Here is a 27,614-nt window from a genome sequence, read left to right as displayed (position 1 = left end):
GGATAGGGGAAGCTGATACAGCAAGGCCCTATTTTTGTAACGCAAGTTAAAAAAAAGAAGAAAGAAGAGATCATGAAGTAATAAACCCAAGAAGCACACTGCAGGACTGCGTTTCTGCCAATGCATCATGAAAAACAAGGGCCGCTCTCAGCGCGAAGCGCTGAAACACGAGTCTGTCGGGAGAACAGATTAGCCGGTGTCAATGAATAAAGATAATGTCCCGGAGCAGCTCTCGGTGCATCGCCATCTGACTCCTCGCAAGATCCTTTTTGTCTCTTCCCACCTATGTATTTCTTAACTGTGCCTGTGAAAAGCTCTCCCTGGAAGGGGATACGAGCTCCGTGCCAAAACGCAGCCTGGTGACTCCAGGGTAGCTGAAACGTCGGATTTTATTCAACAGCTTACGCTATAGAGTGTCTTGATCTGTCTGTACAATCACAACACACACAAAAACCCCCTCAAGGCATCTACTTAGCTCTACTTTTCAACTGCCAATAACACTCACAGCAAAAGTCAAAAGAGCAGCGCTGGAGCCGCGTCCTTTCCCTGCCGCTCAAAGGCTTCGGGGTTGCAAGGTTCGGAGATAACAAAGTCTGGCTCAAGAAATCCTGGATGCCTTTCAAGAACGTTATTAGCTCCCATGAATGGGTTTGAAGGCCGGCGGGGGGGGGATGGAAAGAAAAAACACATTGCACGTAGCAGGTTTCTGCTACCCGTCCATCTCCCCTGGGCACACACGCATGCTCCCAAGCTGCGACACCCCCCCGGCACCCCCACCACCGCTTAACGCACGCACAGAAGCGCGCAGTGCAACGCATGAGGAACCCCGCGAAAAGTTCCTCCCTCCGCAGGCAAACCTGCGTGCGCTGCCTCTGATCAAAAGGGGAAATGACAAGAAAAAGCTAAATTCAGCCTCCGAGAGCCTCGGAGCGCTGGGACGGCTCTGCGGTGCCGGAGGGGGCTCGGCGGCGATGCCCGCTCGCCGTGTGCCACCGCAGCCGGCCGCGGGGCTCCAGCCTAGCCGCTCACCAGGGAGCGCTGGCCAACTGTTACCAGCCATCCCTTACTCCTTTTTACTACTTCTGCCCCAAACCGTAAGAAAATAAGGAATTCTTTACAATTCCCATCAAACCCCGTGCGCGCCATCGCCCCGGGCTCACAGAGCACAGCCCCCACGGCTGCTTTCTTGTGGTGTGCGGCACTCGGAGATGCGAAGGGTCGTTGGGAGCGTTGGCCCGGCCCCGTTCCTGCGTAACTCTTTCTTTGGCTACTGGAAAAAAGCAGGAAGTAGGAGACGGAAAAGAGGGACTCAGATCATAGATCGTACGAGGAAATACAAGACAGAGCAAAACTGTCGTGTTGAGCTGATGTCGCTGCGGAGTTTTGGTGGATGGAGATAAGGAAACTGTTCTTTGGATAAGCTACATCAGGCTGAATTCCCAAAACTCCCTTTTAGGCAAGCCAGCATCGGCAGAGCCCCTTCCCTGCACCGCCTTCGGGCCCCCAAAGCCGCCGTTACCCACCGCTTCTCCTGCCCGTTTCCCCACAGCACCAGAACTGCCGAGGCCGCGCCGAGTTACGGCGCGAGGCAGACGCAGCGGTCCGAACCTCCGAGCAACAGCGGGCGGCCGCGTGGGAAACGAGCCCGGCTCCGGCAACCAGAAAGGGAACAATCCCGTGCAAAGATGTCAGCTACGCCCCCGAAACGTCGCCAGCGGAGCAGAGCAGCGTCCGCTGGAGAGCCCGCCGGGGCGCAGAGCCCACGGCCCCGCTTGCACAGGCGTCGTACGAAATGCAAACGCCCCGAGCACCCCAAATGCCGCCTGTGACCCCGACTCTGCTCCCCCTCGCACCGAGAAGTCCCTGGGGTGAAAGCGGGCGCTGCTCTGCAGACACAGAGGGGGTTACACCCGTTACACCCCGTAGCGACCCGGCCCACAAGCGCAGTCTTTCTCAATTCACACAAGTGAGGGCAGGATTTGGCCCCGTGCCGTAACGCTGAGCATCCCTCCAAATCTTTGCAAAGAAGTTCGGAATATCACTGGCAAACGTCTCAGATTCAATTAAGCTCTTAGGTTTGCCTTCACCTGCGCTCCCCTAAAGCGGAGAGCCAGCAAGGTTCCCAGGTTCCCGAACAGGACACCCGCGCTCCCCAAGCCGCGGCGTGAACGGAGGAGCAGACATGCCAACATCACTCCTTCTTTTTATTTAGGTCTACTTTAAGCCGGACTGAGTGCCAAAAAAATTAAAATAGTGTTTTGCTTTAGGATAAAACGTCACGTCATGCTTGGATTATCCATTAGGTAATTTATGTTGCAGTCTAGAAAAGGTGTTTAATCTTCTTATAATTAGCTAAACCTACGGTAACTCAGGGAATTTCATGCGAGACGCTTGCTGCTTTTGCAGAACATTTTCTTTTTGCTGGTAAAAAGAACTTCTCCAAAAATAGGGACTTTGGGCTATTTCAAATTTAAATAAATTAAAACACTCTGGTAAGAACAAATGGTTTCTGTCAGTAACTTACGTTGTAACGTAAACTACTCAGCACCCACGACCAGATACTCCGGCCACAGGAGTGAGATCGCTACGGGACTGAACTACCAAGAAAGAACAAAATAATTCTGTGGCAATATTTCCAAGGGAATTTTTTTTTTTCCTCTTCACATTTACTTAAGACAAGCAACAACCCACAGGTGCCTTCGGGCCAAATATCTTGGCATGAGAAGCAGCTGGTGTAATTTTGGTTTCCTCGTGAGTTCAAATATTTTAAAAATGTTTACACCACTTCGAGATATTCATTGGAAAAACCTCAACTTCTGTCCAATTTCTATTTTCCTCCACTCAAACACACCCCACCTTTAAACATTTAGCTCTGTCTGGCCTTCCCGGGAAAAAACCCTTCAGTACAGCAAGGTCTTGTAAGAAGACAAAACAAGAGAGGCAAAGAGAAGAGGAAACTAAGGGAAATAGTTGCGCGTGTGATTGAAAACACGCTTGCTCTACGGAGAGTTAAAGCAAAACATCTACTGATTTTTTTTCTCACTAAAAAGGACGCAACTTCTTCCCAGCACAGCGTACGCTTCCCCGGCCGCGACGAAAACCTTCCCTGCTCTATTTCTCCAAATTTACCATAACCATATGCAGAATCCTCTTAAAACATCTCGCTGGTATCACGCCAGGCTCCCTGCAAGCACTTACAGCACTAAAAACTCACTACGCAGCAACCCAAAACTAAGATTTATTTATTCTTCTCTCGCTGTGGTCCATCCTGCAAACGTCTCGCCGGACTACGGCGAGCGATAGGAACGCGTCCGATCATCCACGCTTTAATTACGTGCTCGCAGTCATCAAACTCCCATTCTGCCCAGCGAGATCGACCGTGTGACCCTCACTCAAAAAGATTAGTTATCATCATCGTTTCTAGAGCAGCGCAGATACAAATGGAACAGAGAAATGAGCTAATAAATCACGGCAATATTAATACAGTCGTAAAAATAAGGGCGCTACTTACCGCGTTTGAAGGTGTGTTAAGTCAATAACTTTAGAGTCCAGATGTGGTCGCGCAGAGCTGAAACTCTGCGGGTAAAATTACCGCTAAAGTTACACTTGCCATTAAACACGCTGATTCTCACAGGTTATTATTTTGGCGAGGATTGCTAAAGTTGCAACCTCCCCCAAAACATCGAGAACCATAAAGAGCGCGTAAGAAATACAGTATTCCCGCGGGGCTTGGGGAGAATAGGACGGAGGGGCAGGAAGGACAGGGAGAGCTACTCCTTTTATTATTTTCAGATGTTTCCCCGAGAACACCGCAGCGCTTTTATAAATCTACACGTTTGGACTCTCTTCAAAATAACGGACCAGATTCTTTCGCCGCCTTCAAGAGACTTAGCGCTCCGACTCCACTTGGCCCAGCCACTCCGGAGTTGGCCAGGAGACGGGAGTTTAATAGACACCACATGCACAGTAGCTGCTCTTCCGAATGCTTTATCGCCTGAAGAGTTCAATTCCATCGAAACCCTCAAAACCGAACAACTCCCTTGAATCGAGACGGCTCTGCCCTTTGACACGAACCTCCCGAGGAATTCGGGCGACACTGTTTTACCCTTCCTTCCCCTTCCGCCGCCGGTTCCCTGTCTCAAGGCACAGCCAGGATCAAGCCCAGTCGTGCAAGCCGAGGTTTTCGCTCCCTTTATTTTTATAAGCCGCTCGAATAAAATAATTCCTAAGGGAAGCCGGCGGGGAAAGAGTGGGACGGCTGAGAATAAAGTGTTAAAGGTTAAAATCGCAAAGCCTGGATGATTAAAAAAGCAAATTTCTGCTACCGGCTGTCCCGCTCCCGGTGGGATGGGGGACACGGGGGGGGACACACGGGGGGGACACGGGGACCGGCTCTCACGCTCCCGACTTCAGCAGCGGCCCCGAAAGACCGGTCCCCAGCCCAGGCAAGGCGGGGGGTCGGAGGTGCCACCCCCCCGTGCACCCGCAGCTCGGCTCCCTTCGCGTCCCCGCCTGGGACCCGCATCCCCCCCCCCCCCCCCCGCGCCCCCGAACCCCCTTTAGCCCCCGGGAGCCCCCGCGCTGCACCAGCCTGTTGCAGAGCCGCCCCATCGCGCCACGGGAGGCAATTAAAGGCGGCTCGGCGCTTAATTACCGACCACCGCCCCCCCCCCCGCCGTTACCTGTACCAGCGCAGCCCCTTCTCGTAGCACCTGTCGAAGAAGTGGGGTTCGGCGCCCACGGCTCGCACCCCGGGGTGCGCCCGCAGGAACTCCAGCAGCGCCCGCGTCCCGCCCTTCTTCACGCCCACGATGATGGCCTGCGGGAAACGGCGGCTGCCGCCCCCCGCCGCCCCCGGGCCCGCCGCCCCCGGGCCCGCGCCGTCGGGGAGCGCGGCGGGCGGCGGCAGCAGCAGGGCGGGGGGCAGCGGCTCGCAGGGCCCGGGCAGGCAGTAGAAGAAGTAGGTGAAGAAGAGGATCATGGTGAGGAGCAGCGAGGCGCGGCGGCCCCCGACGGGTCCCAGCAGCCGCCCGCTACATCCCATCGGGGGCCGCTCCCGGCCCCGCCGGGCAGCGCATCCCGCCCCGCCCGGCCGCGCCGCCGAGCCCCCCCCCCCCCCGCCGCGCTCCCCGCCGCGCTCCCCGCCGCGCCGGCTCCGCTCCGCGCACAGTCGGCCCGACCCCTCCCCGCGCACACCCGGCCCGGCCCGGCCCTCCCCTCGCGCGCCGCCCCCCACGCCCACCCGCGGGGCGGGGGAGGGCGCGCGACACGCGCGTGGGGGCGGCAACGCCCCGAGGGCGGGCGGGAGCGCGGCACACGCGTGGGGCACCGCCGGGGGACCCCCGGGGCAGCGGGGCACCCCCCCGCGTGGGTGCCGGCCCGGCCCGCCCCCTCCGGGGAGCCGGCGCGGAGCGAAGCGCTGCGGGCCCCGGTGCGGGATGCGTTTCGGGCTGGGTTTTTGGTGGGCTTTGGGTTTTTTTTCTTCTTCCCCTCTTTTTATCATTCCCGGGGCTGCAGCGGGTGTGTTCGGCCGCTCGCGTCACGCGAAGGGCCGCGCAGGGGGAGGCTGCGGCTCCGCGGCGGTGCGGGAGCGCGGGCTGGAAGTCAGGAGCCGCCAGCGCGGTGGAGCCCGGTGCCCCGCAATTAGCAAGCGGCACCCGCGGAGGCAGCGCTGATGAGGCTGGAAACCTGCCCCCGTGTATGTCTTGCGTGGGACGGGCAAGGAGAGCCCTGGGTCTCCGGCCAGGCCCCCGCACCGTCCGAAATAAGCCCCAAAGCAGCAGCTTGGGTGGGGTGATTTAAAACTCGCGTGTGTGATGGACGGCGGGGTGGGAGGAGGCGGTTTTCCTGGGGAACCCCCATTCCCTGGGGCCCAAAGCAGCGTGCATCCTGGGTGCTGAGTAAATCCCGTCCGGTGCCGCAGCGTCCCGGTGACACCTGGGAGCCGGACCCCACGGCCAGTGGCTGTGCAGGCGGCACCCGTGGGTGCTGCTGGCCAGGCCTGGGCTTCGCGTGCAGCAATGGCACCGTCCCGGCTTCCTCCTGCCCTCCCGGCAGCGTGTGCCATCACCAAACAAAAAAATAGCCAAGAGCCAGCCGGGGGGTGCCGGTGCCGGTGCCTGGGGGCTCCCACGGGGCCATGGCCCCCAGGACCCGCTGCAGCGTCATTGAAAAGCTCCAGCCTTCCTCCCTGCCCCACGCCTCGAAACACAGATGCTGATTTCCAGTCTTGTGCTAAAGCCTTCCTTTTTTGTATCTGAAATCAGCAGCGTCTTAATTAACCTATTAATATAATTAGCCCTTTTTATAATTGGATCCCCCGAGTCTTCCAAGAGCTAGAGCATGGCGGGGAGGGGGAGATCCGTGGCCTGAGACCAGAGGGGGGTGCAGACCTGCGCAAACACAGCTGCATCGGGAGGCAACAATGCTCCTGCGTGGCTGCGCGGTGCCACAGCTGCACTGTTGCACGCTTGTACAATGGCACGGCTGCAAGGCGTCATGGTTGCAAGACTGCCCAGTTGCATGACAGTGCAGCTGCATGACAGCCAGGCTGCAGGGTGGCATGGCTGCAGAGCAGCAGGGCTGCAGGGTTGCAGGATGGCAGAGCAGCAGGGCTGCAGGGTGGCACAGCTGCAGGGTCACAGGGCTGCACGACAGCATGACTGCAGGGTGGCAGGGCAGCAAGGCTGCAGGATGGCAAGGCTGCACGGCTGCAGGATGGCACAGCTGCAGGCCTGCGTGACGGCATGGCATGGCTGCAGGGCGGCACAGCTGCATGACAGCATAGCTGCAGGGTGGCAGGGCAGCATGGCTGCCTGATGGCACAGCTGCAGGGTGGCACAGGTGCAGGGTGGCACGGCTGCACGACGGTACGGCTGCAGGATAGCCGGGCTGCAGGGTGGCACGGCTGCAGGGCTGCATGACAGCACGGCTGCAGGGTGGCAGGGCTGCAGGGTGGCACAGCTGCAGGGCTGCATGACAGCACAGCTGCAGGGTGGCACGGCTGCAGGGTGGCACGGCTGCAGGGCTGCAGGATGGCATGGCTGCAGGGTGGCATGGCTGCAGGGTAGCAGGGCTGCAGGGTGGCACGGCTGCAGGGCTGCATGGCAGCACAGCTGCAGGGTGGCAGGACTGCAGGATGACAGGCCTGCAGGGCTGCAGGGTGGCAAGGCTGTAGGGCTGCATGACAGCACAGCTGCAGGGTGGCAGGGCTGCAGGGCTGCAGCAGGACGGGGCTTTGTGCCCTCTCGTGGCTGGTGCTTGCAGGAGGCTGCGCGGGGGCTGCTGGCCCGTCCTGCACGGTAGCTTTTCAACGAGAGGAAATAACTGCGCGAGCGCGACTGGAGATCCCTTCCAACTCGCGACGCGAAGGTTCCCCAGGGAAAAACGAGGAGGAAAGATTATAACGAGGAAGCGAATCTGTTATCGGGAGCAGTTTGATAAATAAAAACGCATCCAAAATCTGCCGCGCGGCACTTGCCAGCTCTTGTTGGGTTTGCGTAAGCAATTAGAAATAGGAACTGTTCACTCGGGGCGAGAGCGGGCGGGAAGCGCTCCAGCTCCCTGTTTGGGTTGGGGGGGGTGTTGTTGGAAAACGCCAATTTGTCAAAATGGAAACGTTTGGCAAGAATATATCCATTTTGACAAACTTCTGTCAAAACACACCCGGGGAGGCTGGGGAAAGGCGGGCGGGGGAGTGCAGCACAGCACAGCACAGCCACCCTCCTCATCCTCAGCGCGGGGGGATCCCTCGGGGGTGCGGGGCTGGGGCTGCCCGCGGCGAGCTGGTGCAACGGTGCCTTCCGGCACTGCCAGCTCTTCCCTGTGCCGTGGGCGCTGCCGCTGCTCGGGCACAGTCGGAGGAGCAGCGCCTTTTCTTGTCTCACCTTCAAAATTGGGGAAAAAGGCTTAAAACGTGGGCTCAGGGCTCACTGCTGGGGCCAGGCGCGCTGTGGCGAGGAGGGGAAGCACCGAGCACTGCGGGTGCTTGGGCTGTGCCGGAGGCTTCCCCAGCCCCGCGTTCCGGTGAGCCGGCGGGTGGTCCTGCAGGAGGGTCCCCGGCTCAGCCGAGACCCCACCGGCCAAGGACCAGGTCCCTGCCTTGCCGGCAGCTTAGGCCATTAAGGACAGCAAGCACTCAGGTGCAACTTTTTAGCAAAATTAGGACATTTTGTTTGAAAAAAAGGTATCCTGAAATGATTTTCCCCGTACGCGGTGCCCTTGGCAGGTGGCAGACGCCATCGCATCTCTGTGGCCGCCCAAGGAGGGCTGTGCGGGACGTGGGACGTGGACTGAGGCCGGTGGCGCCGGTGCCCGGTGCCTCTCTGATCCCCCGCCCGCATTGTCTGCCGGGACGCCGTGTGTCTTCCCCCTCCGTTAGCACATCTTCGTCTGCGGCTCTGATAACACAACCTACCGGAGAGCGCAGCTTTCCCAGAGTTTGGTGATCCTGTTGAAAGGTCTCCCGCTGCAGCCGCTCGCCGGGCTGCCGGCGGTGCTGGTGTCCGCAGGGGGATGGGGCTGCCTTCCCCAGGCGGGAGCAATGCCACCGCGATGGGCACCGACGTGGTCGCACCAAGGAGCTGAAGCCGGGCGGGCGGCAAGCAGCAGGGCGTGGAGCCCATGCAGGCAGCATGCTGGCCGTGCTTGCCGGTCCTTCGCGGTGCACGGCTGGGAACGGTGTTGGGAGGATTTATCCTCAAGCCTGGAGGGAGCAGGGACAGGCACTGCCGTACCCCGACACCTCAGCTTGCTCCCGAGGCTGGTGCAGACCACGGTCCCTGCCCTGAGTCGCCGTGTAAGCCCTGGCACCGGGGCTCTGCACCCTCGGGTGGCACCCACGTCCCCAGGGGGGCTGGGTGCAGCGGCCCCACGGGCACCTCTGCGGCACGGCTGGTCCCCAGTGCCACTCACAGCAGGCGGGAGCCACCGGACCGCTCTGGCAGAGGCAGATGAAAGTGTTCGGGGCTGTCACCGGAATTATGGATGGGCTGCGGGCGCTGGCGGGGAGCAGCGCGCAGACACTGCGGATGTGGAGGGAGCCTCCGCGTTTCCGAGCCCTGATTGATGAGATGCAAGCGCCGGCTGTTTCACTTACTATATCTCTGTTGCCTCAGCCCTCCGGCCGGGACGAGGGTGCTTTGAACCTCAGAGGCGGTTGTCTCCACTGAAGGCCGAGAGGGTTTTTTTTCCCCTGGGGTCCCGGCCCGAGCGATGGGTCCCCGGGAAGCCCTGTGACCCGGCTGGCGACTTGGCAACTCCCCGGGGACCGGGGGCTACAGCAGCCCGGGGGCAGCCGGGGCACGGTGGCCATGCACAGGAAGATGCCAAAGGAGCTTTCGGTTGCTGCCAAGAGGACGAGGTGAGACACATCTGAGCTGGCCAGGAGCTCCCACGGCAGTGATGCCCGGCGCTGATGGATGAGCAGCAAAATGGGAAAATAAAGCAGCAGAGAAGCCTGAGCCCGGCCGGTGCCCACACTGCCGGGCTCACGGGAGGCCCCAGGGATGGGGGCTCATCCCATGTGGGACGCTCAGCAATGGTGATGCTCCGTCCGTGCCAGGTTTGCAGTTTGCCTCAGGACCACCTTTTGTCAGTGGCAGTCCGGCCCGGATGGCTGCGGGGGTCCCCGTGCTGCCGGGGGCTGCTTGCCTGCGTGCTCCCCGGGGCTGGGATGGCTGCGGGCTGCCTCCTGCCCCACCCAGCTTGGCTGTGACGTGAGCTCTTCCTCCAAACCGCCCAGGTGATGCCGCTGCGGCATCGAGGGGGTGAGCAGGGACCCCCACACAGCCCAGGGCACGCAGGAAAGCGCCACTCCGGGGGGTGCATCCCGGTCCTGTAGTGCTGGCTGCTGCGCCTGCCCCCCACATCCCCACCTTGCTGGCGTGGGGCAGGCAGCCGGGGCTCCCCAGCCGGCAACGGCGGGGTGCAGCTTCCCAGCCAGGCTGCAAATGTCCCCCGACACGCCGGGGGCTGCGGGGCTGGAGCCGGCATTGGCAGATCCTGCGGCAGAGCATCATTTGGAAACCTCTGGTGACCACCTCAAAGGGCCGTGTGTCTGTGCAGCGGCGAGAGCCCGATGCCAAGCGTGGTTGCGCACATACATGTGGTTTGAATTGGGGTTTTTCTTGGGGAGGGCTCCCTCCAGCCAGGTGCGTTGTCCTCTCCTCTCCCAACACAGGGCTGTACCTGCCAGCCTCCCTCGGGGTGGCTCAGCCCTGGAGGGAGGAGGCTCCGGGACAGAGCACACTCCCAGGGCAGCCATCCCCGAAACTCCCCGTGCCCCATCCTGGGGCTCACGCGGAGCGGAGGGGTTAGCCAGCCCCACCACGGGCTGAAATCCTGGTCCCAAAGCAGGTCAGGTTCTTGCCTGGTCCGGGACAGCCAAATGACAAGCCCCACCAAGGGCCAAACAGAGCAACATCAGTGTGGTGCCACATGAGCTCGATGCTCCCCTCATCCATCCTCTCCCCCACCCCAAAACCACGGGTCCAAGCAGGATGGGACCCCAGATAACCGGCCAGAGCATCCCGACCGGCCACCCCAGCACCACGACCCAGCTTCTCCTCCAGAGACCTCCGCTCTGCCCGCCGCAGCAGGCAGGCAGGAGCCGCAGCGTGGGTGCTCTGGGATTTCCCAAAGTTTGTTATTACAAAGAAAGAAAGAAAAGGGCTCAAGGGATCAGTGGGGATGAAAAATGCTTTAGAAACACGGGAGATCATTTAACAGGTCACCTCCACGGCGGAGTTTGCCAAGCTGATAAAGGCGAGCAAACTTATTAAGGCGTGCACAGCTTGATTCGAAACGGCTGCTCCCAAACAGCCAATTACTCCGGGCCATTCCAATCCAATTAGGAAGGCTGTTTCCCTGATTACGGCGGTGTGTTTTACAAATACAGCACAACTCCTTGGGTTCAAAGAGCAATCCATAAATGGGAGCCCGGTAAGAGGCAAGGCAGCGCCCGCAGCCAGGGGAGGCAAACCCCATCCCTGTCCCTGGGGATGCAGGTGCCCCAGTCCCCCGGGATGCAGATACCACAGGGAATGGGATGCCTGAGCCCCAGGCACGGTGACACTCGCTGGAAGACCAGCTCTGTGACCGTCCCTAAAGCAGCACAGCCCCACCAGCCAAGGAGACAGGATCTCCGAGCTGTGGTCCCCACCAGGAGCTGGGGCCCTGGGGTCCTCTGGGTAAGGGGTGCCACCGGGGTCCCTGTCAGTGCTACCCCTCTGTAGTCCCCTCCAGGGTCTCAGCAAAGGCCACCCCTTGTCACCCAGCTCAGCTGGCCTGTGACGTTAGCAAGCCTTTCTCCAGACACCCGGCAAGCTTTGAGGTTTACACAGTGGGTACTGAAAAAAACCAAAACCATCCTCAGTGTAATGTTGCAGGGGGATTTTCCCTGATCCTGCTGGTGGGGAGCGGCAGGTTTAGAGAGAGAAACCCAGATGGGGCCATCGGGGCTTTGCCCGAGCTCGCCAGGGTCAGCCGAGCTGGGACGGATACAAGCACGAAGGAGGAGGAATGAGTCGTGTCTCCCTCTCATTGGGACCATCTGCAGCAAACAGAGCTGATCCCTGGGGGGTTCCCATCACCTGGGGGGATCCCATCACCTGGGGCAAAGGAGACACCAACAAACTCATCACCGCGCTCACAAAGAGGATGAAAAATGAACCCACAAACTCCATCCTTGGTCCAAGAGGCTGAGCCGGGCTGGAGGACGGGAAGGGCCGGGACCGAGCCACAGCTCCAGCACCTCCGTGGCCATCCAAACACCCTCACCACAACCGCTCCAACGGGTTCGCTTCAAAATCCTGGCGTGCGGCCACCTCTGGGGTGTAGCACAGCCCCTGTTATTAAAATGTGTGACAGCAGCTCAAGATGGAAAGTGAAGTTGTACATTCTCCATCTGAAACTCCGGGAGGAATTTCAAGCAGGGGAATGCAATTTCCAGCCTGGAGGAGAGCCAGCAGCACCAGGGCGAGATTTTTCTTAATATGGTTTTGCAAAACTTGAACACAGAAAATTGCCTGTAGCTATAGCAATACCATTGAGCTGGAGACAGCCCCGCTCGGGGAGAAGGCAAGGCATTTGCACAACAAAAACACCCACCAACTCCAACAAGCCTGCTGTCCCCTGCCACCGCCGGGACGTTCGGCCACCGCTCCAGCCCTGTCTCCGCTGGGATTTGGGGGCCGAGCCACGCGGAGGCTGCGTGGACCAAAGCAAAGCCGCTCTCTCGCCTGTCTTGGGAAGGGAGCAGCATCCCGGGAGCGAGGGTTTCAGCAGGAGAAGCAATGCCCCGGCATCGGGCGCTGGCTGCAGCCTTGCAAAACTCCCCCCAGGATGGCAGGACGTGGCTGCGCAGCACGATGCACCTTTCCGCAGTGGTGCAGGCGGCCAGGCAGCGACACAGCATTTCACAGAAGGCAAAAGCTGGTGCTTGCAGCACCGAAGGGAGGACGTGGCTTTTCCCAGACCCTCGGTGCTTGCAGGTCTCTGCTCCCTCCATCTGCCCAGGAGGGACGTGAGTTCAACAGCTCCACCTTATTCTCCTAACGTCGTTTTGGGGCAGTGGTGGGGTCCCAGCGGGACGGCAGCCTCCCCGGCCACAGGACCCCCAGCCGCCCCGCTGCCCTCTGCCTCCGCGCCAGCCCGGGGAGCAGTGCCTGCTCACGGCAGCACAGACACAGCTGGCTCCCGGCCAGCTGGAGTTACAAAAGGAGCCTTCCCCCTATTTCTGCTTTTGATTTAAATAATCGCAATAAGGGGATAAAGCAGCCAAAACCCACTGATTTTTTTTAAAGCTTCAATTTAAAAAATAATATACGTGAAATGTGCGATTTTTATTAGAGTAGGCAGAGCTGCAGAGTATCAGAGACAGCCCTTCGCTAACCAAACCTCTGTCCCCGGGACGCCAGCTATTAACTCTGCCATCCAGAGCACTCAGACATCCTCCGCACAGCGTCCCAGCTCTGCCTTGGCCCCGCTTTCCCTCTCATTTCCCATGCAAACACAAACTCAGGGCTGGCTGCAATTATTCCTTCATTGGTGCCCTCCTGGGTGAAGACGCAAGAGTGACAACGGTTTCGCATCATCCTGGGAGTGAACAATTACAGGGACGGGGAGGAGGCACAAAAGCAAAGGTGCTTTTTTTTGTGTTTAATTTGCTGTTACCCAGTGTCTGGTCACACAGGCCTGTGGAAACAGAGGGATTTCTTTATCCTGGTTAGATGTACGGGGCCACGAGGCCATTTCCAGCTGAGAAAGTCCCCTCTCGAAGAAGCCAGGTGACGCCACCAAGCCAGACACCGAAACATCGCTGTTTGCGGGTGGCCGATGGCTGCAGCCGAAGCCGACAGCGTGGAGCCCATCCGGCTGCAGCCCGCAGATGGAGCGGGACTTTCAGCGCCGTGCCAGGCACCCCGACGGGTGTTTCGGGAGATCTGCAGCCCAAAAAGCCTGGGGACGAGGTGGGTTCAGTGCCGTGGAGGTGGCAAAGTCCCTGTGGGTTTACTGGAGCCACAACCCAAGGGTGACCCAGTGGCACCTCCGCCTTTCCTGGGCAGGGAGGGAACAAGGTCGCAGGTCCCACTGTCAGCCCCTCGTTACCAGCCTCTCCGACACCCCTCGTGTCCCCTGCAGTTATTTCTGCCTGTCTGCTAGGTCAATCTGCACGACCAGCGGCTGACAGACCAGCCCGGGGTATCTTGACAACTGCTTACCTGCTCTTTACAAGCTTAGCAACTCGGTGGAACCATAATTGCATGTTCATTGCTGATCTCATTTAGAGTTAATTACACGCCAAATAGATGTATCTCTAATGTGCTTGGAAGCATCCCAACAAAGGCTCTGAGCAGCCCATCAATATGTATGTGAACGCGGGTATCCGTTCTGCCGCGCGTTTCACCACCCGGTGCTTATCTGCAGGTCTGAATCAATAGCATCATCCCATTTGGGTCAGCGGCGGGGGGAGATGCAGCGTCAGTTCAGCTCCGAGGGAGAAGAAGAATCCAGGGGAACCTCTCCTGGCCGCAGCGGGGGAGAGCCGACCCACAGCAGCACCGGCACTGGGGTCAGCCCCAAACCCATCAGCTCTCATAGCAACACGGCTAGGATGGGGCCAGTCTGGCAGATACAATAGCATGCCACGCTGAAGTTCCCCGTTTCTTTTTAAAAATGCATCTACAACAGGTTAGTAATAGGGTTGCCGCGTAGGTTAATCCCACATTTTTACCCTAAAAACGGAGCTGACTCCCTTTGGGTGATGCTCCCCCATTGCATTTCCCCCCTGCTGCTGGGCTGGGGGCTGCCAGCTGCACCAAAGGCACTGGGACAGCACTGGTGTGGGACTGGGGAGCCTGGAAGGTGCACCAGCACCCCACGAAGCCGTGGTGCTGAGGGAGGGAAGCCAGCCCCCAGCCCCCTCTCCCAGCACCGCGGTGCTCAGCCCACCGGAGAGAGCCGGGAGGGCAGGAGCCCGGCCGAGCTCTGCCGTGCGCTGGGCCAGCTCCATGCCGTAAGACAGGCACAGCTTGTCACCATGGAGGGCAGAGCTGGAGAACGATATCCTAAATGCTCGCAAAATCAGCCGGTAAGTGCGCAGAGCTGTTCCCAATCAAGCAGCGAGCCGGCGCAGCTGGGGCGCATCCTCACCGCTCGCTTGCAGCGTGCTGGCTTCCCCCGCGTCGCAGCCGGCGAGCTCCGCGTCGCCGTGCCCGTTCTCCGCGGGAACCGGCTTTTTTCAAGCAAATCGGTTTACAAGTTTCCTCTTTTTTTCCAGAAAAAAAAAAAAAAAACTAAAACCATTTGGGGGTAGAGGATTGTTTTGCTTGTTTGCTTTTAAAAAATAATGTCTCCAGGCACAGATGGCCGCATTTATGAGTCTATGAAGCTCTGGCATGCCCGCTGCTAATTCCACGCACAGGTGGGGGGTAGCTTTCATTTGGCTCTGGTTCAGCCAAATATTCAGTGGCCAAAGGGAGAGGAAGGTGTGGGATTGGGAATTGGAACATCTGGAACAGAGCCGAGCAATAACGAAACGGGAAGCAAAGTTTTAAAGAAAATGTCTCAAATGGATGGAGGAGAAAAAGCAGAGTTCAAAGGGCTCCCCGCTGCCAGCGAGGAGGGAGGCAGGCTCCCAAGTGTCCTTCTGTCAGGCATTTGGTTGGGTTTTGGAAACAGGAAAAAAAAAATGTGGTGTCGAAGGGGGAGGCAAAACCACCAGATTAAACCCTGGCCAGCTGCGCCCCCAGCAAAACTTGCTCCTCCGCTGCGGGCGATGCAGATTCCAGAGCTTAATGCGATAAAACCTGAATTTCAGAAGTTTTTCAGTAGCAGCAGAGGGATCGGACTGGGACTTTGGGCCAGAATCCTGACTTTCAGCTCTCACAAGATGGGGATGGTCCTGCTCCCTGGGCCAGCCCGGAGCAATCCCTGCATCCCGTGGTTGATGCTGGTCGGACCCTGGCACGGGGCAGCGGGAGCACGTGCCCCCGGCGTAACACAGGCTTCATTTCACAAGCAGCCCTGCCACCAGTATTTAAGTCATATATAGGGGTAATGCATTTTCTTTATCTGTTTTCATTGTCTATTCCAGCCTTAATTCTGCAAACCCCCCATGACAGGAAAATATTGCCCCATTAAGAACAGCTAATGAGCGCATAACGAATCAGGTAATGAACATAACAAGCTAATACTCTCATTCCCCCAAACAGTGGCATGCATCATGTGCACTCGTGAACTACAGCTGCCGAAATCAAAGCCCGAGCGGCCGGCAGGTCATGCCGGAGCCATGTGTGCCAAGCACGCCAGGACCCTGCTTTCCGGGTGAAAAACACCCGCTTTCCGGCAAGACCTTGGGTCTCACCCGGGAGTGAGGAGAGGCGAGTGGAACGGAGCCGTGGGGAGCACCGCTGCCTGCCGGGAGCTGCCGCCAGCACAAGGGCAGGGTCCAGCCCCGGCTGCCATGCCTCACCCAGCAGGCAAGGGCCGATCCCGCTCGTCTCTCATCATCTGCCATGCACATGCTGAAGCAATCAGCGGGGAAAGGCTGGAAAGCCTCCAAAATGGGAGAGGGCGCAGGGTACGCTTGCGTTCCCGCAGCCTCGGGGCTGCAATACCTCCCGCACCAATAAACTGCAGGTGCTGGAGGATTGCGAGCGCTCACCCGCACACTTCAATAGCATTCGGATCCTGCCTCCCGATACCCCAGCCCCTTCCCGGCTCACACGTGGCAGGGAAAAGCATTGGGAAAAAAGCCCCATTTAGAGACAAAAGCCTCTTTGGTGGTGAGGATCCCCTTTCCCGGGGACAGTAGGCATCTGGTTCCTATAGCGCAGGCACCCACATGTGCTGCGTGACCCCGCGGGCCCCATCCCCTCCCCGAAAAGGCAGGTCGGCGCTTTGTCTGGAGCCTGGCCGACGACAGGAGCTTTCAGGCAAATCACCCAGGCTCTGCCGCGTCTGGGATAGATGGAGCCGGGACCGAAGCTGCCGGTAACCTGAGGCTCAGCAGCCCAAGAGCTCCCGCTCCGCAGGGAGAGCTGCCTGGGGGGCCCTCGGACCAGCATCGCTCCACGTGGGCTCGTGGTACCCACCAGCATCCCATGCCTCAAGGCTTCATCCAAATATTTGGGTGCTTGTACTCCGGGACTCTCCTGTCGCTCCCCATGCCACAGTCCCACGCACGCCCATGGGAGTCTGCTCATCCACCTGGGATTCTCTGCCTGTTTCTCCACCTCCTGCCAAACACATCCCAACAGCACCAACCCCTGTGGGAACTTCATGGATAAACCCACGGATCCTCACGGAGAAGAGGAGACCCTCACTGGAGGGAGTGCAGGAGCATCCCCGCCGGCTCACTGGGCTGCAGCACCCTCCCCGCAGCCACCGGCGCGTGGTGATGTACGTCCCCACTTTGGGTCTCACCCATCACCTGACCCACCTTCTGAGCGCAGATAAAAACAAGAGCCCATGAATCCAAAATGCTGGGAACAGGTTTTAAGATTGTGCCCTGGGGGGGTGAAACCCAGACAGACGCCTGTCCGTACTGCGCATCCCTCCTGTGCCGGGGCTCGAGTCCCCACTGCAGTACCAGGAGGGGACCAGAGCAGCCCAGCACGGGGGACCAGCTACCTTCTCCAGGCACCTCCTCATGCTGGGGGTCTGCCACAGCCACAGCCAGGGTTTTGCATCCCAGGCTGCCAGGATGAGGCCGGAGAGCGGGACAGGGACAAGCCAAGGGCAGCCAGGGGAGCTCAGACACAGGGGCCGGCTGCCCACAGCTCCCCAAACAGGGCCGTGTCTGGAATGAGCCTGCTGGCTCTGCCCCGGCCGCACCTCCCAGGACATCCCCGCATCCCTCTCCCTCGTGTCATCCCCACCTTTAACTCTCAGGGCTGTCGGAGCTCCTCGGAGCATCCTCTGCCTCCCCGATGGGGTGCTGGGGGCACTTCGGTGCTGGGAGCCCCGATGTTGCTCGCTCACCCCATACAGCACCAGGCGCAGGGCCAGGACGGTGGGCCAGGCCCCCCCCAGCCCCTCTCCCACTGTGACCCGCAGCAGGACCAGCCCGCGGGACCCACCATCCCGGGGCTCATGTGAACGCCCCACGGTCATTTTTAACCTCAGATCTTTGGCATTATTAATAACGTACATGTGGGTCTCGCTTCCCCTATGGGATAACATCTGGGGGATATTCATCACGGCCACCGCAGGCTGCAGCCCCCCGCTCTTCCCCACGGAGCGGGATGGGTCACATCTGAGCACCGAGCCGCTTGATGTGGAGTCATTAGCATGCGCAGACTTCCAGCCCAATTACTTGGCAGATGAAATCAAGATCCGTTGGCCTTATTGTTTGCATCTGGAGCGCTGCATCCGCACACACTCCTCCTGCCGCCTCCTCCTCCTCCCCAGCCCAGCCATGGCTACGCCAGCGTTGGCTTCATCTGGATGTCGTTTACCATGGCTTGGCGTATGGGAATGTATCAAACACACCATAATAAAATTAGCCCTACACAACAGCAATTATCCACAGCACCTTCAGAGCGGAAAGGATGCACCATTTCCCGACCCTCCTTTCTCTGCCCATCTGTGGGGAGAGGAGCCCGCTGATTTTCCCCCCATGAGCAGCTCTCGCTCTCACAGGAGCAGGTTTCCTCTCCCAGCGAGCACGGAGAGAAGCCCAGGTGGATCACACCACAACCTGCTTGCAGTTCCAGTTTTGCAGCCAAGCTGCTGCTGTTCTACCGACCAATTTTACACAAAGGAATAATTATGCTTCATTTCTTCCCATTAACACCTTCGACAGCGTTGAGCTTGCTTTAAGAGGAAAAAAAAAGTTGCATCAGAAATATTTGAGGTGCTGAAGTCAGCACGCAGGTGTTGGGGCTGACGCGGCGCCCGGCAGCGTGCCAGCGCCAGCCCAAGCAGAAAGCTCCCAATCCTGGCGATTATGGCCCATAAACGTGGGCATGGGGACGGGGCTCACACCCCAGGCAGTGCCGGCCACCACAGCGGGTGGGTTCGGCTTTGCCCCGGAGCCTCTCCGGGAGCTGTTAATTAGGAGAGAGGAGATTAATTCTTGCCATGTGTCTCCCATAGCGCTTCGCTCCTCTCGAGGAGCTGATGCTTCGCTGGGGGCTCTGCTCCGCTGCAGGACGGGAGCGCGGGGTCTCTCTGGAGGAAGCCCCGAATCCTCCCGGCCCATCGCCGGGGAAGTGGCAAGGGTTGGCCACGGGCAGAGAGCGGGGATGGCCCTGGCTGCTGCAGGGGCATCGTCCCCGCTTGGCATCGTCCCCGAGGCAGAGGTGCCGGTGCCCCCGCGGTGGCTCGCCCGGCGTGCAGGAGGGTGCCCGACCAGCCCCACGGCCAGCACAGAGCCGCAGCGGGGACGATGGGCTGCCTCGGAGGCAGGCACCAAGCAGCAGAAGGAATTTGGGTTTCTTTTTTCCCCCCTGTAACCCATCTGTCCTTAATTTCTTCGGGGGTTTCACTCCAAATTCTTCAGATTCTATGGCAAATGCTTTGCAGTCCTCAGCTCAGCTCGCCTCGGCGGCTGCCCGCCTCAAAACTGCCTGCAACCGGAGCAGAGGGAAGGGAAAATACCAACCCCCTAAATTCACCAACAAATAACCCACGTCCAACCGGCATCACCAGCAGCAATGCCGAGGCAGCGGGAGCCTTCATCTGGGCTGTGGCAGCCCACCCCTCCACGCAGAAGGAGGGAACAATGGATTTTGTGGCAAGGGACACCAGACTGCGCACCAGCCCCGGTTCCAGCCCGCGGCTGTCCATCGCTATGTGCTGCGCTCCACATGTGGAGCAGCGGGCTGAAGTTTTGGCCCTTTTTTGCCGACGCCTGGACCAAACAGTGCCGGTCCTGCCCGGGATGCGCAGGTGCAGCCGCGCTCTCGCTGTGCATCCCTTCCCTTCCCGCAGACCGCAGCATCAGGAGGGAGATGTCTGCCTTGCCAGAGCTCTCACGGGAGGTGTTTCCATTTGCTCTTATCATTTGTAGCAACAAATCAGTTGTTTTACCCTAATTTTGCGATTACAACGTGGCAGCTCCGGGCTACAAGCAAATGCCTCAAGCTGGGGAGCAAAACGGTGTCGCACATGCACCCGTCCCTGCACAGAGCAGCAGCGTGGTATGATGTACGCTGCAGTCGCTGCTAATTAGCTGCTAATTTTACAGACTTCTTTATGGTCTGCAGTCATTTAACCTTTCCCATGGGCTGGAGCCCTGCAGCTAGAGCTCTCCTGGTGGGCAGCAGGACGGTTCTGCAGCGGGTCCCCAGGGAGAGCGGGGCGCCGGGATCCGAACTCGCCCCCCTTCCCCGCGCTGCCTTGCAAAGCAGAAGTTCAGATCCTGCGTGATAATGGGTAAAAATGATCCTGCTCCAACAGCGACCCACACAAGCCCACATACAGGTTCAATTTGGGCCCAGTTTTGGAGATTTAAGCGGTGCCTTGGCTTGACACAGGCTGTCTGCGAGAGCACGTTTCCTCCCCAGAGCCTACGTCCAAGCCACAGGTTTGATAAGTATCAGGATACCGCGCTGGCCTCAAATGGAGAAATTAAACAAATGCCTTGCATATTTTGGCGACTCGCACACGTGAGCAGCTGTAATTGAAGACACGATCTGTCTCGCCCTTCAGCATGTATTGGCAAATTACAGCCTTTCGTTATTTACCCGAGTTTAATCTGCGTCGAGGCAGAGGCGCTCGTCTCGTGTTCGCCCCTCGCAGGGAGCCCAGATCCCAAGGAATCCCTCAGAACTGAGAAACGCTCCAGGCTTATCTTCGCCCATCATGCGAACACCCGTGCTGAGAAGCCCGGCGCACGCGTGCCGCCCGGTGCTCGGCACAGCCGGGATGTGCTGCGCGGGGCTCTGCAGCATGCAGAGCACTGCCCCGGGGAGCCCGGGGACGCAGGAATATGCAACCACTGGGCTTTTCTTTTTCCCCCACAAATATCGTACTTCCAGGCTAACCCGGAACACGGCAGACAGCAAAAAGAGGAAAAACCTCAGCAAATAGCAGCCCTGTCCTGTCCGTGCAGCACAGGAGCCCCGGCAGCACCCACAGGCCAGGCTGGGCTGCACCGACCACCGCGCTCCAGAGGGAAACCCCGTTGCAAAGAGCCCGAGGGACCGCAGCAGCCTCCTTCCCATGGGAAACCCCGCTGAGAGCTGCAGCCCCCCGGTTTCTAAGGCCCCCAGCTCCCGTGGCAGCCCATCACCACTTGTGTGGGTTCCCCCAGGGATGGACACGAGCTCCAGTAATACAGTTTCCCCGCAAAGACCTGCTTGGGCTCACAGCTCTCTGGAAGAGCCGGGCACCCACAAAACAGGGTGTTCATTAGGGGCTGCGGGTGTGTTTCGGGGCAGGGGGTGCAGGAGCCCTGCTGAGCCGCATCCCCATGAGCCACCACCCGGACCGGGGGCTCCCGCCCCGCAGCCAACATTTCACCCCGATGTTTATTAGCATTTATGCGACATCTATTGTTCATTTTTTTAAATACACAATAAAGCACATAAGATGAGGATGTGGCTCAGGGTTGATGTTTAAGTCAGGTCTTGGGGCTTCGCTGTGTTCAGCTGAAGCATCCACTCACCGAATGGGACCATCAGGCGGAGAGTTTGCTCCTGCTGACTCAGCGATCTCCACCTGAAGGGCTTTGGGGCCGCAGCATTGAGACCCACCCCCAAGCAGCCTCTGCCCCAAACCACAGGTCAGCTCATCCCAAGAGGGGCCAGAAAAGGGTTGCTCCCTCCTTTAAGCCCTGCTCTGGGTGCTGCCTGAGCCCAGGTGGAGCAACTCAGCCCCGTCAGTGTCCCCAGACCCAGCCCAGCCCTGCCCTGCGCTCGCCCATCAGCTGGGCAGGCAGGATCAGGCCCGCGGTGCCCATGAGGGCCTCCCAGTGCCCCGTTTCTGCAGGGCTCTCAGCAGGCTCATGCCCGGTTCCAGCGCGGGTCCACGCACCGGTGAACCAGGCACATCCTCAACTGGTGCTTCTAACTCTGCCAAGCAACGGGGCGAGCAGGGCCGGGCTCTCCGTGCCCATCATCCAGTGCTTCTGGGCTGGGAAAGGACATACTTGCCCGTTGCTCAAAGGGAGGCTGCTTTTTAGCAGGTCATTCATTACAGCGAGCTTTAAAGAGCCGGGAGGCGGATGCAGCCAGCCTGATGCACCCACCCGCTGTGGGTCCTGTGGACCCTGAGAAGCGGATAAAGATAAAGGCTTTTTGGCAATGCGACAGAAGAAGGTGTCTCCCCGCCTCAGAGGCACGCCGGGAAGTGTGGCCAGGGCTGAGCCCACCAGCAGCACCCACAGAGCCTCTGGCTCCCATCCCGCAGTGCCGTGGGGTGATGGCACAACCCAGACCAGCTCCATGGGAGCTGCTGGTCTCCACCCGCTTCGTGGATGAGCTGGAGGCCAGGGAGGGTCACCCCGCAGGTACCGGACAAGCCAGGAGGTTCAAAAGCTCTTTGAGCATCGAACCCGTGATCCCTCGGTGCCTGTTTCCATCCGAGCACCCGCTGAGCTGCAGCAGCACAGGCAGCCGGTGTCCCGTGCATCCCGCCGGAGCGGCCATGCCCGGTCGTTGCCATCCCTTTGCTGAGCGTGGGCTGGACGGGAAAAGCGGACAATCTCCAGTATTGCATCTTAGGAGCCATCAGTTAAATGAGCTATTTTAATTAAGCGCAATCTAAGTTATGCGGTAATGTCAGGAGAGATGATAGAAAACACTCCACTCGGCCCAGAGAAGGATGTATTTCATGAGCTTCATCAGCCCGTGACCCGTCACCGACCTCGCCCCACGCGTGTGCTCATGCGCGTTTGCACGCTTGCACGCACGCTGCACCCACAAACCCCGCTCGCTTCGAGCCGGGCTTCCCAGGAGAAGAGCAGGCCACCCGAGTTCTGTCCCGGGATGGACGGCTGGAAAGCACCGCAGTCGGGGTTAGCTCATCCGGACAGGCAGCAGGGAGCTGTGCCGTCCAGCGTGCCATGCCCCCACGCCCGGACAGACGGACAGACACGGGACATGGCTGGGAGAGGCAGCACCTCCCGCCTGCCCTGAACATTTCCTCAGCATTGCATCCCCGTCAGAGCCTTGATGCTTCGCTCGCCGGAGCCAGCAGCTTAAATTAATCCGAGATTAACTAGTTTGATCTCTTACTTTGAATTTTATGCCTGTGAGATTTTTTTTAAAGCCCAGAGAAGTTAATTTCCAGCAGAGCTGTCGTGCTGCTGGCAGGCACAGCCACAGCCATAAAATACCAACCCCGACTCAAGACGTCAGAGGGGAACAAAGATAGACTGTGATGCAGAAAAGATGCACGCATTTAAAATAATCTCCGAAGAATGCAGCACAGCCCTGAAGACACATGTCTCCAGCATCTCTCCCGAGCTGATCTTTTCCTCTTTAAATAGACTCCACCGCTTATTCCCTCCCGGTGGTTTTCCACTCTTTATTTTGCGTCTAATAACGATGCACTTCAAAACCATCATCTCCTCCCGGTCCCTCCGGGAAGCCCCTCGCCGGCTGCCGCTCACCAAGCATGCGGCCGAGCGCACGGGCTCCTCGGAGGTGGCCTCCGCGCCGCCGCTGCGGAGCACCCGGAGCGAGAGCCCGCGGCCCCGGAGAAAATGTGGGTTTTGCAGAAATTTTTGGCAATCCTCCCACAGCTTCCCTACTCCTGAAATTAAAGGATCGAGCCACAGCAACCCCTCCATCTAAATTAAAACAAGCTATATTTACTGTTCATGCTAATTGAATTATATTAACTCCAAGCTGGATGATAAGCAGAGCCGTCCCTTACAGTTCCTGGTCTTAATACATTTAGCGTTCAGACAAACGCACGCCAGTCTGTCATCGTGTTCAAAGCGGAGGAATTTGGTCCTGGGCTATTTTCATCCTGCCCTGGCATGGCTGGCCAGGAAACGCGGGGGTTTTTTGGGGGTTGCGGCGCGGAAGCACTGGCGAGTCTGGTGCAAACGCAGCGTTTCTTCCTCCAGCACTGGGGAGGGGAAACCCCGCCGGGGCGGCACGAGCGGTGCTGGACGGCGATGGCAGCGCCAAGATGGGCTTGGGGCGATGCCGGTGCCGTGTCGGCACTGAGCAGAGGGTGGTACCAGGGACGGGAGCAGCTTCTCACCCCGCTCCACATCCTCCCCACCTCTGCAGGGCTGATGTAGGGCAGGACCCAGCCTCAGCCTCGTGCTGCTGCAGGATCCGGTCCCCGTGGTGCCGTCCCCACTGTCCCCAGCCAGGCGGGTGCAGAGCCGGGTGGGGAGGGACACAGCCTGCAGCACCCACCCAAAAGCTGGGGCAGCGAAGGGGTCCGGGCGGGGGCAGAGCACCGTGAGGTGACGGGACAGAGGTATCGGTGGAAAAGGAGAACATGCCATAGTCCCGAACGCCATAAATGAACTTAACTTGAAAAACTCGGGCAGGAGGCTTCAATAAGAGCAAAGGACCCTGCCAAGAGTCACACTTCCTATATTGAAGTGCATAAAAGCTGGACATGTAAGACATGAAGAAAGCACTGTCAGGGTAAGCCAGTGCCAGCCAGCAAATATATAACAGTGGGAACATGAAATATTAATCACTGGTGCATAAAACAATAGGAAAAACCTGCCTTTTGAGGCAGCCATCACTCCTCACTCAGCAGGGAACATCAAGAGACGCTAATACCATACAGGTTCTGCTTAAATGTTTGCCTTCCTTAATGCTCACGCAAGAAGCATTTGCTTTGAAGTTGAAAATAGACTGTAAATGTCTTTTGTGTGAGATGAAACATGATAAGACATGAAACCGGGAGGCTAAACTGTAGTTAATCACGGTGGTTTTACAAGCAACAAATCATTATTGTAGACAGTAAAGTGTATTGCTTAAAAGTGCACGCCACGAGGCTCGGCAGAGAGGGGAGCCCCAGCCGGGCATCACCATCACCGGTGGGGTTTTGGGTCTTGGCCCATCGGGGCGGCCGTGGGAGCAGCCACGGCACTGGACTGATGCTGGTGCAGGGCTGGACCGATGCCGGCACATCCTGGAGCAGCTTTCCCCGGTGGGGCCTTTCCCGGGAACCACAAGGGTGACATGTTTTGGGATGGTTCATCCAGCTCCGCGCCAGGGTGTGGGGAGGGCAGGAGTGCTGTGGGCATCCCTGAGCCGGCACTGCCGTTTCGGAGGCTGGCACCGGCTCTGGCTGCACCCGCAGCATGGGATGGGGTTGTGATTTGTCCCACCCTGTGATACCCATGCAGGGAAAGCCACCCCCGAAAACTTGGGATACACTTGGGCTGAGGATGGAGCCTGCAGTGGACACGGCTTTTTGGGCACGGGAAGGGCAGCACCGCCGTCAGCCCATGCTGCGTCCTGGCGCAGCCGGCAGCCGCTGCCGAGCACAGGAGCATGCCTGCGCTGCGGCACGCACAGCGTCCCAGGACAGGTATCTCCCACATCAAAAATGAAGATCATGATTGGAAGTGATGTGCACTTGGGAGCGTGAGATAAGACCCCAAAGCAAGCATATAAGTATGACTGATTAACAAATAAACCCTCACTAATTGCCTTAAAAAGTCAGATCTCAACAGCCGGGGAAGGAAAAAAAAGAAAGATTTAAATTTTCCTTGGGCTAAACATTTTTCTGGCGCGCTCAGACTCGCTCTGAATGTTTCCAGTCATTATCTCCGTAATTAATGCACACCACAAACCGAAAACAAATTTCCCCACCTCGTGGCTCTGGGACGTTCAACCGGATTAAAAAAACCTCAGGAACGAGGTCAGCGATTGCCCCCCGCCCGGCGAGCAGCCTCTCGGGGTGGGAGGCAGCCCGGAATAGGGAGAGATGAAGTTATTATCGGCAAATGAAGTGGAATAAGCCTTTAATTTTCTCCAGCTGTTGCTGGATGTGCTGAGGGACAGGTGAGCTCCCGGGACGGAGCAGGCGAGCCGGGCGATGGGGCGGCACCTCGCCTCCTGACAGCCCCCCCCTTGAGGAAATCAGAGGCGTGCAATGGTTTTTTAATTACCGTCGCTTTATTTTCTGTCATTGACACAAAACCAGCTCCAGCCCTTATTGCCCCAAAAGGAACTCAAATAATCCCTTTTAAGCAAACCGATGCTCCAGAGCCCATCGCCGGGACGGGACCCCGGTACGGCTCGGGGTCGTGCCTGGGGCTGAAGGTGCCCGTTTGTCGGGACCAGACTGTGCAAGGGCACCCGAACCGGGCCGTGCTCCCCACCCCAAGGGATGCCCCAATGTGTAGAACCCCAAAAGCGCTGCTTTGGGGTCTCGGTGCGTGCTTACAGCCAGGCGCAGCCTCCTGCCCTCGGCGTGCCACCATGCCCACGGACCTGCCGGCACGGGGGAGCCCGGGGGCTCAGCTGGAGCGGGAAAAACTGCTGATCCAAGGGTAAAATGAACTAAAACGATACAAACAGAAAAGAAGGAGCCATCCCTGCGAGGCCGGGCAGCCCACCTGAAATAGAAGTGAAAATTTCAGGGAAAAGCAGCCGGGTGCAGGCGGAGGATTGCCTGGCCAGCCGGCTCGCTCCTCCCGCGGCGCTGGCTCCAAGGAATAACAGTAATTAGAGCTTCCTAATGCCTCCAGGTCATTTTCTTTTTCCTTGCGTAACGTAATTTCTATAGGGCTTGTCGTCTTCATTAGGAGAATTAATCTAAATCTCGCTGTGCTCTGGCCGCTTTGCCGTCCACTGGAGCCATCCCGAGGAGGGTCAAAGAGGCAGGTCCTCTTCATGGCATGCAAATAAAAAAATTAAAAAATTAAAAAGGGAGGTCAGCTGGAGGCTACGGGGGAGGAAATGAATGATTTTTTAAACAACCAGGGAAGTCTGCGTCGGCCTGGTAACGTAATTCAATTTCTGTCATTAAACCCGCGTTGCTGATGTGGGGCCGCTTTTGCCCAGCTAAGCAAAATCCTCTTATTAAACCAGAATTGTCATTAGTGTAATAATAAAATGAGGATGAATGGCAGAGGGGAAGGACTGGCGATGGGGATGCCCGGGGCTGCAGAGCGAGGGAAGGGCAGAGCAGGTTTCCTCCCGCCCCGAGCACCCGCAGCGGTCCGGGGAAGGACGAGGGACCCCGTGGTACCCGGGATGGATGGGGGTGTCCGGCGGAGCTGGGAAGGGGCAGGGGTGGGATAAGCCCCTGCGGGGTCGCATCCTGCACCGCCAGCACCAGGCGCTGCCAATACCCCTGCCAAAATCCCTGCTGGCGCTGGTGGCTCCGGCCACATTTCCAGGAGAACGTCCCATCCCTATTTATACCATCCTGAGGTTTTTTTGGCTGCGAGTAATTTTCCTTCTCCTTGCTACGAGGGTGGATCCACAGGAAGGTGAGGCCACTGCCATGCCCACCCCAGAATCATCCTTCCCTCCCTGCAATGCCTGGGAAAGGGTTAGGAAAAGCTCTTGCACCCTCCCGTGCCCGCGTCCCCGAACTGCAAGGCGGCGTGGAAGCAGGGCTGGGTCCCCCGTGGCACACGAGTGGGAGGACTCATCGCCGTCCCCTCGACGCTGGCGCTCCCAAGGAGGTTTCCTTCCACCGCAGCGTCTCAGGGGAAACCACCCCAAAACATAACCTCCCTTCCCAGCGCCGCGGGCGAGGGGCAGCGGGGCGGGAGGTGTCCCAGGGATGGAGGGTCCCGCGGTGCTCCAGGGTGGGAAGCAAAGGGGCAGCTCCTGCCCTCCGGAGCTCGCGTGGAGGTCACCAGACCAGGGCCAAAGCAGCAGATCAGAGGATTAATCGGTTGAAAAGCAGCTTGAACCTTCAGCCTGGAACCTGATTAGTAATTAAGAGCCAGAGGTCACCCCGCGCACGGGGAAGGCGGCGAGGGCGATGCCACGGGGCACGAGCCAGCGGCAGGGCAGGAGGGAGACGTGGCACTGGCTCCTGCGCTCCAGAGCGGACTTCGCCCCCTTGGAGGAGGGAACTGGAGTCCGGCAAAGCCCAGCTCAAGTCTCCAGCCTCCAGGAACCCGGTATCCAACCCTGCCAGGGCGAAGAGACCTTTGCGAGGCAGAGAAGGGTTGTAGGTTCCAGTCTGGCAGGCAGCTTTGTGCGGGGAAACTATCATGA

The 27,614-nt window shown here is 58.8% G+C and overlaps 1 protein-coding gene across 1 annotated transcript in view; it reads right to left on the bottom strand.

The window, feature by feature from the left end:
- Window positions 1-5,044, bottom strand: part of HS3ST6 (heparan sulfate-glucosamine 3-sulfotransferase 6) — a 41,296-nt gene extending 36,252 nt beyond the window's left edge. The window contains exon 1 of the mRNA XM_059826505.1: window positions 4,683-5,044. Within this exon, the coding sequence (XP_059682488.1) occupies window positions 4,683-5,044 (362 nt within the window). The remainder of the gene's footprint in view (window positions 1-4,682) is intronic.
- Between the last annotated feature and the right edge of the window lie 22,570 nt (window positions 5,045-27,614).

This window comes from Gavia stellata, chromosome 18 (genome assembly GCF_030936135.1).
Source record: "Gavia stellata isolate bGavSte3 chromosome 18, bGavSte3.hap2, whole genome shotgun sequence".
NCBI classification, from domain to species: Eukaryota; Metazoa; Chordata; class Aves; order Gaviiformes; family Gaviidae; genus Gavia; species Gavia stellata.
The sequence above is the reverse complement of the archived record's forward strand: the minus strand, read 5'-3'. Positions and strand labels throughout refer to the sequence as shown.